Here is a 12,584-nt window from a genome sequence, read left to right as displayed (position 1 = left end):
GCGTGCTGGGCGGGGGAGGGACCGGCCGGGGGTAGCGTGGGGAGCGCGTGGGGAAGGGACCTCCTAAAGGGGAGCTTATGACAGGGCTGTCGGGGCGTCCTGAGTGGAAGCTCGTTCCCGGGTGGGAGGAGTGTGCTCGGGAAAGCTGGGTGCCGGGTGTATGGGTGCGGGGTGTCCCGAGTGCCAACTTGTTCGGGGGTGAAAGGGGAGTCCAGAGTGGAAACTTGTCGGAGTGGGAGGGCTGACCTGCTGGCACTCGGGCCGGGAATGGCGAGGAGTGGACGCAGGGGTGGTGTGCCTAGGAGGTGCAACATAAATAACTGGTCGGTCCCAGGATTAGAATGCGAAGAGTTGGAGAGAATGTGAATGGCGCACTCAGCAGAGGCTGGGGTGGGCTAGGTACAGGGGACAGGTGCTCCTTGTTAACTGTTAGAGCAGCGGTTCTCAACCTGTGGATCGCGACCCCTTCACGGGTCACCTAAGACCATCGGAAAACGCATATAGGGTGTCCCAAAATTCACGCAAGATTTGAATTTTGCATGAGCATTAACAACAACAACAAAAAATAAAAGCCTAGTTTTACTTGGTTTATTGAATCAGATTTTAGTATCTGTTGCCCTTTGATTTCAATCCCTTCAATTGGATAAGCATTACCAAGTACCAATTATGGCCCAGGAGCAGGGACAGTGAAGACCAGGGCTTTGCATATGTGCCAGCAAAGCCGTGGAGGCCATTTACCCGATGTGCTATTCCATACACAACCCTATACTGTATACTTTATGAATCAATAAAAAATTTACAATTTTTAATTATAAACCTGTGTTTTCTATCAAAATTACTTCTTTCGTGAATTTTGGGACACCCTATATTATTACATTACGATTCATAACAGTAGCAAAATTACAGTTATGAAGTAGCAACGAAAATAATTTTATGGTTGGGGGTCACCACAACAGGAGGAACTGTATTAAAGGGTTGCGGCATTAGGAAGGTTGAGAACCACTGTGTTAGAGGAATGTGTGCGCTGTGCGGCTGATATGAGCAAGTACTTCCTAGCTGATACCTCCTGTCCTGCATCCGTTCTGTGCAGGACAAAGAGATAAGGAGTAATATCCCTTTGGGGCTGCCCCAGCGGTACCGCCATCTACCCTGTATCCCAAGCTAAGAGCTTTTGAGTCTTGAAGTCTTACCTGTTCTTTACCGCCCCTGGGATCAATCACCGCTGTCCTGTATAACGTGTTTCACAGACGTGGATCCATTTCCCCCTTTATGCCTCCTTTCCCCTTGCCGCTGCCTTCCCTCAGACACTGACTGTAACCTTTGGCTTGGGCGGTTGCGTGGACTGCCTCCTGTTGTGGCCTTGCCCCGTCTGATCCATCTTCATCATAGCCAGGTTACAAACACGGGGTGTTTTACCGCCCAAAATATAAATCCGATGGTCATGCTTAGAACCCTTCAGTATTCACTTTGCTTTTTTATTCACTTATTCAAAAGTAAATCTTGTGCCTCCTACGTGGTAGGCACTGGTGATTCAGACTGAATACCATGTGTCAGTTGCCCAGTAGGGAATACGTATGTAGTAATCGTAAACACCATTGCAGTAGACAGATGGTTCCCATAAAATATATAGCTTTTAGATGTTGATATATGTGTCAATTAAACTTAGACAAGTATTAATTGCTGTGAAATACAGTTGTAATTCTGCCCCCCTCCCCCGCCCCAGGATATTTAGTGTGGCACCTGACTTTGGACAAACATAACCACAAGTTCACTGATAATACAAGATTCTACAGTGGTGTGTAAATTAAAGTTATTAATAGTAATAACCATTGAGGTTTATGTATACCTGCACAGACTATGATCTGGGTATAAATATTAGTGCTTAGCATCCTGTATGAAAAGATAGGATTTGCATAACTGAAATAGTTTAACTGACTTCATGATTGAATGATTTTGTTGATTTTGTTTGTTACAGGTTTTGGGATGGAGGATAGTTACAAGTATTGTGTGGTCAGTGCTGCTTCTACCCATCTGTACCACAGTATTTATAATCTTCAACAGCATTGATTTATTGCATCCTATACAGTGGCTGTCTGGTAAGTGATACTCAATTTGGGGAAAACAAATGTACAGGACCTACTTTTCAACATAAAAATTGCATTATGTTCCAAATTTGTTTTTAATTACCGCTTACTTAGCAAAATAGTCACTGTGGTAATCTTAAGGCATTCCTTCCTAACTTACACCTTTTCATTATCTATAATAATAAAAGCGTAGTATGCTAACTAGACCGACGTCCTTCCAGACAACCTTCCAGACAAAGCAGGGGCTGCGAGGGAAGCCCAGGTCCCAGGTGCTGGAGGGAAGCCGGTGCCAGCAGCCGGGGGAAAGAAGGCCTACTCTTGCACGAATTTAGTGCATCGGGCCTCTAGTATAATAATAGGATTAGTAAAACTGTCAGAGACTTTATTATCACATGAAAAAAATCATTAGAAGACCATGTAAAGGAAAACTTAATTTTTGTTTATTTGTTTGTTTCTTCTTTATGACAGCTTTATTGAGATTGTCTTTTTAAGGAGAACTGTTCCTTTTATCTATTTAAATATTGTGGATAGAAATATGAGATATCTCTTAAAAAACCTGTCTAAAATTAGGAATACTCTATTGCTATATTGTGGCTAATAAGGAAGAATGATGAGAAGAGAGAAAAGGAGGAAAGAGTTAAAAACTAAAGAACATAGAGTTAAATGCGAGGATTGATGAGGGGCTATCAATTATCACTATCATCTGTGTGCCAGGCACTGTGCTGAGCACCTGAAGTAGCTTGCCTCTTATTCTTCCTACAACCCTGTGTAATAAAGAGGTATTAACCCTACTTTAGAGATGAGGAAACTGAGACTCAGGCTAAAGTCTTCAGAGATACAGCTGGTGAGTAACTAAGGTAGGATTTGAACATTGGCCTCTGACTTCAGAACCAGTGTTTTTACTATGCACTAGGATTTATTTATTTTTAATTCTATACTAGAATTAAAAAATAAAATAAAAAGAGAGAAATGTTGCCAGCCTAGGTTTTGAAGTCTTTAAAGCCTTGCTTAAGGCTAAGAAGCACAAATACTCTTGAAATACTTTTTATGTCCTCTTCAACAACAATAACAATAAATTGCTTTTGCTTTGGAAAGTGAGAAGTGTGTTGTTAAATTAATTTTTCAGAAGAAAATGTCAATATTCAAGGAGTTCAAAGCTTTACTTAGTGGCCTTTGGAGATGTTGCTGCTAAAGAATTAAAGTCATGTTAATTTTTTTGTTGAGACATATCAATCACTTCTTGTATGGATCCCATAGGTCAGATGAAATTAAGCCATAAACCATTGCAGGGATGGCAAGTACTTCTCTCTCCACTTTGCCAGAATCTGTATTACTCATTGATCTTTTGATCTTGGCTGTCTAGTCACAATCTCAGAATATTCAGTATTGTAATCTAGAGCCATTATCAGTTGTTCAGAATTGGAATTTAGGATAAAAACGTTTTGCCATTTTATGGCCAAGTATTCTTTAATCCTAATAGCACTTTCTCACCAATCTCATAAATTGGATTTGATTTATGCCATTTTTTCCCATCAAATGTTACTTGTCCTCTTCAACTTTTGCTTTACAAAGTCTTTCCAGAAAAGTTGTACTCTTTCCTTACTTATTTCCAATAACATGGATCAATTCTTTCTTTTAGCAGTACAATGTTTGTGTTTAATTGTGGATGCTTAATAAATATTTTTTATTAATTTTAGTCAATGAATTATACTTTTAAAAATAATTGGTTTTATAATTGTGTTAATCTATTCAGCAAGCATATGTCCTTGCTGTTTTTATTTCTTTTGTTCATGTTTTTAGGCATAATACATACACATTTTAAAGTTTCCCATATTTTTTAAATGGATTATTGATGAACTACTCTAAAATGTGAATGTATTAGTATTTCACTGGGATATCCTCATTGTTTTCAGCTAATTTAGATGATTTATGGATTATACTATTTCCAGAAATGTTACTTTTTTAGCTATAGGGCTAATTGCATCTTGTAGGAATAAATCTGAAAAATATTTACATTTTACAAAGAAACTTGTTGGTATATTACTAAATGTGGTATTTTAGTTTCACATGATGAAATATATTTGCATATGGTAGTATATTGTTTGATGTTAACATCTGGGTTATCTAAAAGAAATTACAAAATAGCTAGTAGCCCTGCGCAGGAATCCCTGTGCCAGTAGCTCGCTGCCGCCCTCCAGTAGCTTGTGAACACTACAAATCAGGGGCTTATGACTCCTCTTCCCCCCTGTTAAACATTCACCAGCATACCACTAGGTGTGAGAAGGACCAAGAAACAGCCAGGGCCAAGGTAAGAAATTCCTTGAATATCATACTACTAGTAGCCCTGCGCATGAATCCATGTGCCAGTAGCTCGCCAGTAGCTTGCCAGTAGCTCACTGCCACCCTCCTGTAGCTCCCTCTGCCCCCCCAACTCCCTCATAGCTTGCTGCCCTGCCCCCTCCTGTAGCTCTCTGCCACCCGCTTGTAGCTTGCTGCTCCACCCTCCTGCTGATCCGGTTGTTACGTGGTCGGTCATTACGCTTCACAGTGTAACGACCACTTGCATATTACATCTTTATTATATAAGATTTTAAAGGACCCAGAGCTTGGTCCAAATTACTCACATTCTAGTTCTTGAGTGGATATCCTATAGGTCTTGTCAGCAGTGTATGAGGACATTCTTAAAGAAAGGATAACTTTAAAATTAAAATTAGAGTTGTGATTCAAGCCCCTTTTCTGTTGCAGTATACTGAATATAACTACACGACTGGATGATCTTTAGTAATTTCTCTTTCTTCTGTTTTAGATTCTTTCAATGATCTATATAGTTCCTATGTAATCTTTTACTTCCTGCTGCTGTCGGTGGTAATAATAATAATAAGTATTTTCAATGTGGAGTTCTATTCAGGTGAGTTTTCAAAAGTTAATTATCTTAAAAATGTCTGAATTTATTTTATTAAGGGCATACTCAATGCATTTTGTATATGAGTGTGTATAATAGGGGCTGTGTTTTATGTTAAAGTTTTACAAATGGTATGCAGAATCATATGCTTTGAATGCTTTATCTTAAAATTTGAGTGCTAATTTCTCTTCTAAAAAAAGTATTTTGACCTCTGCAGACAAATATTATATGATTCCACTTAGGATCTACCTGAAGTAGTCTAATTCATAGAGACAGAAAGTAGAATAGTGGTTGCCCAGGGCTTTGAGGAGGAGGGTTTGGGAATTGTTTAATGGGGACAGAGGTTCAGCTGGGGAAAATGGGAAAGTCTGGAGGTGGATGATGGTGATGTTTGCACAACAATGTGAATGTACTTATGCCACAGAACTGTACACTTAAAAATGGTCAAAACAATAAACTTTAAGTGTATTTTACCACAATAAAACAATTTAGATCTTTTAATGGTTCATAGCTGATGTTCAAGTTGTGATTCATCGTATCTATAATAATAAAAGTGTAATATGCTAATTAGACCAGACCTCCTTCCGGGGAAGCTGGGGCTGCAAGGGAAGCCTGGGTTCCAGGTGCCTGCCGGCAGTCAGAGGGAAGCCCAGGTCCTGGGTGCCTGCCGGTGGCTGGAGGGAAGCCTGGGTCCCAGGTGCCTGCCAGTGGCTGGAGGGAAGGCTGGGTCCTGGGTGCTGGAGGGAAGCCAGTGCCAGCAACCAGGGGAAGGAAGGCCTACTCTTGCATGAATTTCGTGCATCTGGCTCTAGTGTATTATAAAAGTAACTAGAGGCCTGGTGCACGAAATTCATGTACTCAAGGCAGGGCATCCCTCAGCCAGGCCTGCGCCCTCTCACAGTCCAGGAGCCCTTGGGGGATGTCCAACTGGATGGGGAGCAGGCCTAAGCCATCAGTTGGACATCCTTAGCGCTGCCACAGAGGTGGGAGAGGCTCCTGCCACCGCCGCTGCACTTGCCAGCTATGAGCCCGGCTTCTGGCTGAGTGGCGCTCCCCCTGTGGGAGCGCACGACCACCAGGGGGCAGCTTCTGCATTGAGCGTCTGCCCCCTGGTGGTCAGTGTGTGTCATAGCAACCGGTCATTCCACCGTTCAGTCGATTTGCATATTAGCCTTTTATTATATAGGATGTCTTTATAGGGTAGGAGATTAGGACAGGCGATTTCTTAGATATTTCTCAAATATAAAAGTCTGTAATTCTAAGAGTTTCTCAAAAACTTAAAAATATTATGTTTTACATTGGGATAATCACCTGCTAAATTCCAGAGCATTTTTCCCCCCTCAGTTTCTTCTCTCACTCTTGCCTTTTAGATTCCTTCTTATTGTATCTCTTTAAGATACAATAAGAAGCTTTTTCTCACACTACTTGTTTTAACTAGAATGTCATCCTCTTTTTAGCTCTTTGTAGTTTCTTGTTAGATATGGTATAAAATTTCAAATCCTACTTTGGATGTTACAATACATACCTTTTTCCTTTGCTTTCCTAGTCCCTCACTAGCTGACGGATCTTTTTTCTATTCAAACCATGTACAGGACTCCTTGGCTTATAGCATGTGTTCTTTCACATTGCCCTTTGTAGGCATGTCTTGTGGAGAGGGAGAGGTGATAGCAACCTCTTCCCCAAGGGTCAAGCACCTAAGCCCTTTCCCTTCACACTTTTCCATCTCTGCAGCCTCTTCACTTTGAGTATATTGAAAGAAGAATGCCTACATAGATAGGTTAGGGAACCCTGTAATCGCTGTTTCAGTGGTCAACATCCCTCACCTCATACCCACACTCACCTCCCCCAGCTCACTTCTATAAAACTTTGGATTATCAAAAAGGTATTAGAGCCTGGCCCGTGTGGTCCAGTGTTTGAGTGTGGACCTATGAACCCGGAGGTTGCGGTTCAATTCTGTTCAGAGCACATCACTGTGTTGCGGGCTCAGTCTCCAGTCGGGGGTGGTAAGGGTGGTGAAGGGGGCAGCTGATCGATGATTCTGTCTTATTATTGATGTTTCTGTCTCTTCCTCTCCCTCTCTCTAAACTCAATAAAAAAAATATTTTTAAAAAGGGTATTAGAAATTCCCATATAAATATTTACTTTTGTATTCAGTGTTGTCAATGTTTACCTAGTTTGTGATTTATTTTTCACAGATGGACTGTATATTGCTAATCTTCAAAATGCAAATATAACTTGCTAGAGGGCAAGCACTGTTTTTTAAAAAAATATTTTTTTTATGACAGGAGAGTTCCAGTGTAGGTACTGTTTGAGCTATTAGGAAATTTTAAAAAGAAAGGAAAATGTTACTTATACTACCCTTATATTTCATCTTTCTAGGTCCTTTGGTTTTTCTTTCTTTGTGTGCATCCCATTGTATTTAATATTTTCTCAAATTATTTTAACTTACAGATTTTTTAACTAGGACTTTTTCTGTACTCATATATTGCAGATTATAAAGCCACATTAATGTGTTCTGTTTGCAGTTGTGCCTTCCATTCCCTGCTCCAGACTGGAACTGATAGGGAAAATCATTCATCCTCAGCAGCTCATGCACTCACTTATTCATGCCGCAATGGGAATGATGGTGGCTTGGTGTGCTGCAGTGATAACCAAGGGCCGATACAGTTTTCTTGTGGTTCCCTGCACTGGTACTGAGAGGTAATATTAGATATTTTTTTCCTAAGGAATCTCATTTAGTTACTAAGCCAAAGATGACTTGTATATTTTAATAGTTTATGGATATTGTTTGCTTTCTAGACTTCTATAAAAGGTGCTTTTTTTACATACATCAAATGTTTTTAATGTTTTGAATTCAACAGTTTTTTAGAAAGATTTATTCTATGCATGGTGCTTATTAGATGCTGTTGGATTTATAAGAGTGATTTACACATAGACTATAGACTCCTTGAGAGTTGAGGACAATAGGGGATTTAACCCATGGACCCCAATGGATGTAATAGAGAAATAGGAATGTGTGAGAAATAGGTTGTACTAGGAAGAAAGTGAGATGTGCAGATAAAACCTGAGGGGAAGCCCTGACCAGTTTGGCTCAGTGGCTAGAGCGTCGGCCTGTGGACTGAAGAGTCCCAGGTTTGATTCCGGTCAAGAGCATGTACCTTGGTTGCGGGCACATCCCCAGTAGGAGGTGTGCAGGAGGCACCTGACCCATGTTTCTCTCTCATGGATGTAAGTAGCATTGCTTATATCTCAGGACACATTCTTACCCTTATTAGATTTCTAGGGGATAGATCTAGACTAGGGGTGGGCAAACTTTTTGACTCGAGGGCCACAATGGGTTCTTAAACTGGACCGGAGGGCCGGAACAAAAGCATGGATGGAGTGTTTGTGTGAACTAATATAAATTCAAAGTAAACATCATTACATAAAGGGGTACGGTCTTTTTTTTTAGTTTTATTCATTTCAAATGGGCCGGATCCGGCCCGCAGGCCGTAGTTTGCCCACGGCTGATCTAGACAGTTAACTAAAGGGGTTTTGTTAATCTTTTGCCCACACTTACCTAAAACAAACCATCTTTTTAGAATTTGGGGCATTTCTTAAGTGATTAAGTCAGAATGTTGCTTTCAATAAATATTGAGTCTAAAACAGTGATATATGTCCCTGACTGTTGAATTAATAATTCACCTTTTTCCCTTCAGCTTAGATGGCCCTGCTGCACAAGCCTGCTTAAACGAATATCACCTTTTTTTCCTACTGGCCGGAGCATTTATGGGCTATTGCTATAGCCTCCTGTATTTTATTAACAACATGAACTATCTTCCATTTCCCATCATACAGGTAAACTATCATTTGAGCATTATCTTATGTCAGAATTTGGCAGAGTTAAAATTGCATTGGTGTATGTGTATATAATTGGCCTCACCTGATTAATTCAAGATTTGATCAGCAAAACTTAGGACTTAAAACTTAGATCTTCACAATGCCATTTGGAGAGGAGATTTGTTCTCATGAGACTTTAGCATGTGTTTGAGAGCTGTAGCCACCTTTCCTGCTGCCACTCTCAAAATCCCGCTTTGCTCCACTCTTGCCCTCCCTGCTAGGTAGTGGCAGTTGCTGTGACCTAGTAGGGCTGGGGGAGGATGAGGATGACATTCATGCAAAGTTCCTCTGTGCAACTGCCAGCTTCTTTTTGAACCTAAGAACTTCATGAGCTTGAGGATGTGCAAGGAAATATAGAATATGTCAGTTACTGTCTCAAATTCTTTTCACAATAAGGCATGGTGTGTATAACTAAAGCAGTTTTGATTGGTTGGAGTGGGACAGTTTAAACTATCTTTCAGCTAGGTTTTTAAAAGTTTACTAATTGGGGAGGAGCTGTCTCTGGAACTCGGAACCACCTCCTCTGGCAGGTGAGAGAGCGATCTCTTGCAATTTCTCACTGTGGCATCAAGGCTCTTCCCAGCCTGTTCCTACGATTTCCTGACTATGCTGTTATTTGATTCATTCCCACTCTGGCAGGCTGAGGACTGGGCTTTGGAGCAAACATATTAGAACCAGCCTCTTCCCACTAGAACCCAGTCAGTTGAGAGAGGGATATGTAAACAAATAATGAGTCTTCAGAGTATGAAGTAGGACAGTGTGGTGGATTATGGTACTCTTGGTTTAACTAAACTTTTTATTTTATTTTTATTGATTTCAGAGAGAAAGGGAGAGGGAAAGATAGAAACATCAGTGATGAGAGGGAATCATTGATTGGCTGCCTCCTGCATGCCCCCTACTGGGGATCGAGCCCACAATCTGGGCATATGCCCTGACCAGGAATCAAACCAGTGACCTCTTGGTTCCTGAGTCAACATTCAACTGCTGAGCCACACCCTGCTGGGCGGGCCACATTTTTTTTAAATATAAGCAATAACAAGCACTATTATTGTTGTTATTTTTTTTTTTTTTTTTTTTTTTTTTTTTTTCCTTTTCCTTTTTTTTTTTTTTATAAAATCTTTATTGTTCAGATTACATTTGTTCCTCTTTTTTTTTTTTCCCCATAACTCCCCTCCTCCCAGTTCCCGCCCCACCCTCCGCCCTCACTCCCCACCCACTGTCCCCCCACCCCCCGCCCCCCCTCCCCACCCCCTGTCCTCATCCATAGGTGCACGATTTTTGTCCAGTTTCTTCCCGCATCTCCCATTCCCCTTTCCCCGCCAAGAATAGTCAGTCCATTCCCTTTCTATGTCCCTGATTCATTATAATCACCAGTTCATTCTGTACATCAGATTATTTATTCACTTGATTCTTAGATTCACTTGTTGATAGATGCATGTTTGTTGTTCACAATTTGTATCTTTACCTTTTTCTTCTTCCTCTTCTTAAAGGATACCTTTCAGCATTTCGTATAATACTGGTTTAGTGGTGATGAACTCCTTTAGCTTTTCCTTATCTGTGAAGCTCTTTATCTGACCTTCAATTCTGAATGATAGCTTTGCTGGATAAAGTAATCTTGGTTGTAGGTTCTTGGTATTCATCACTTTGAATATTTCTTGCCATTCCCTTCTGGCCTGCAAAGTTTCTGTTGAGAAATCAGCTGACAGTCGTATGGGTATTCCCTTGTAGGTAATTGAGTCTCTTTCTCTTGCTGCTTTTAAGATTCTCTCTTTGTCTTTTGCTCTTGGCATTTTAATTATGATGTGTCTTGGTGTGGTCCTCTTTGGATTCCTTTTGTTTGGGGTTCTCTGCGCTTCTTGGACCTGTAAGTCCATTTCTTTCACCAGGTGGGGGAAGTTTTCTGCCATTATTTCTTCAAATAGGTTTTCAATATCTTGCTGTCTCTCATCTTCTGGCACCCCTATTATTCTGATGTTGGTACGCTTGAAGCTGTCCCAGAGGCTCCTTACACTATCTTCGTATTTTCGGATTCTTTTTTCATTTTGCTTTTCCGGTTGGGTGTTTTTTGCTTCTTCGCATTTCAAATCTTTGGCTTGATTCTTGCGCTCCTCTGGTCTGCTATTGGGTGTCTGTATAATATTCTTTATTTCAGTCCGTGTATGCTTAATTTCTAGTTGTTTCTTTATCATAGCATCGAGGGTCTCATTAGTTTTCGTGACTCTCTCCTCAAGTTTATTGACAGCTTCTAGCACATTTTTGCAAGCCCTCAAAATTGCGTTTTTTAGCTCTATATCCTCCATTTCTGTCATGTTTTTTTGTCTCCGCATTTTTTATGCTTTCTTGGTGCACCCCCTAGTGGTCTTTGTGCGCAGTCTTGTTCTAGTTGAGCCTTGATTGTAGTAGTTAATACTAGAGGGATTTGACCACCAGGCCGACTGGCTGTGTGAATCAGCTGAGTCTGCCGCGGAAAACTTCTGTCCTGGGAGGTGCTGCTAATCTAGCCTTTGCCTGAGGCGATCTGGCAAATGGCTCTGCGCAGGGCTTGGGCGGGGCGGGATCAACAGGGCAGGGCGGGCGAAGGGAGCGGGTATGGCTGTCCTCAGTCCCGTTCCCAGAGGCTCTGCTTCTCAGAACCCCAGCCGCCGCTGCAAACCTCGGAGCGAAAGCTACCTTCCATCTGATGCCAGACAATCCCGCTTCTCCCGTTTGAGTCCGAGTCCCCAATTCGCCCAGCAGATCTGGAGCTCAGAGTCTGAGACTCCCCCCTGACCAAAAACGACAACCGCGCTCTCAGCCACCAGCCCGCTTTGCGCGCGCACCTCCGCACCTGAGTATTTTCCACACTGCGCCTCCTCTGAGCCTCGGTGTGCTGTTATTTTTCCTTCTAGTTGAAGAGTCTCTCCTCAGCCAGCTTTCCTGTGGTTCTGGGTGATGTCCGTTCCGTCTTTTAGTTGTATTTTTGAAGTGGTTGTTTGCGGCAGCAGTCTCCGGTGTTTACCTATGCCGCCATCTTGGTCTCTCCTCTATTGTTGTTATTATTAACATCATCATCCTTATTTTGGCTGTTTCCTGTCAGCCAACTTCGCAAGAGTATTGTGGTATCATTTTTTATTATAAACTATTTAAGTACTATAGATAAAGTGAAAGTTTCCTCCTCTGTGACCAGTTTCCAACTTTGCCTTAGAGGTAGTGACTGGTTTAGGATATATATTCTTCCAGACCCTATACTGTATATTTGTACATATATTTACCTACTAGAGGCCCGGTGCACAAAAATTTGTGCACTCAGCAGGGGGGAGGGGTCCCTCAGCCTGGCCTATGCCCTCTTGCAGTCTGGGACCCCTCGGAGGATGTCCACCTGCTGGCTTAGGCCTGCTCCCTGAGGGATTGGGCCCAAGCTGGCAGTCAGACATCCCTCTGGCAGCCCGGGAACCCTCGGGGGATGTCCACTTGCCAGCAGGGAGCAGACCTAAGCTGCAGTCAGACATCCTTAGTACTGCTGAGGAGGCAGGAGAGGCTCCCGCCACCACCGCTGTGCTGGCAGCCATCAGCCTGGCTTGTGGCTGAGCAGAGCTCCCCCTGTGGGAGTGCACTGCCCACCAGGGGGCAGCTCCTGCATTGAGCATCTGCCCCCTGGTGGTCAGTGTGTGTCATAGTGACCAGTCATTCCCAGTCATTCTGCTGTTAGGGTCAATTTGCATATTACCCTTTTATTATAT

General features: G+C 42.1%; 1 protein-coding gene across 4 annotated transcripts in view; it reads left to right on the top strand.

The window, feature by feature from the left end:
* The window catches only part of NDC1 (NDC1 transmembrane nucleoporin), a 57,515-nt gene that overhangs the window by 404 nt on the left and 44,527 nt on the right, over positions 1-12,584 (top strand). For 3 of the 4 annotated variants that reach the window (XM_005878652.2, XM_005878650.2, XM_014549784.1), the window contains exons 2-5: positions 1,976-2,096; positions 4,891-4,992; positions 7,512-7,686; positions 8,685-8,823. In XM_005878652.2, coding sequence (XP_005878714.1) covers positions 1,976-2,096; positions 4,891-4,992; positions 7,512-7,686; positions 8,685-8,823 — 537 coding nt within the window. The remainder of the gene's footprint in view (positions 1-1,975; positions 2,097-4,890; positions 4,993-7,511; positions 7,687-8,684; positions 8,824-12,584) is intronic. The other variant, XM_014549783.1, reaches the window with a different exon arrangement.

The sequence above is a fragment of the Myotis brandtii genome, unplaced genomic scaffold (genome assembly GCF_000412655.1).
Source record: "Myotis brandtii unplaced genomic scaffold, ASM41265v1 scaffold57, whole genome shotgun sequence".
Lineage (NCBI taxonomy): Eukaryota > Metazoa > Chordata > Mammalia > Chiroptera > Vespertilionidae > Myotis > Myotis brandtii.
The sequence above is the reverse complement of the archived record's forward strand: the minus strand, read 5'-3'. Positions and strand labels throughout refer to the sequence as shown.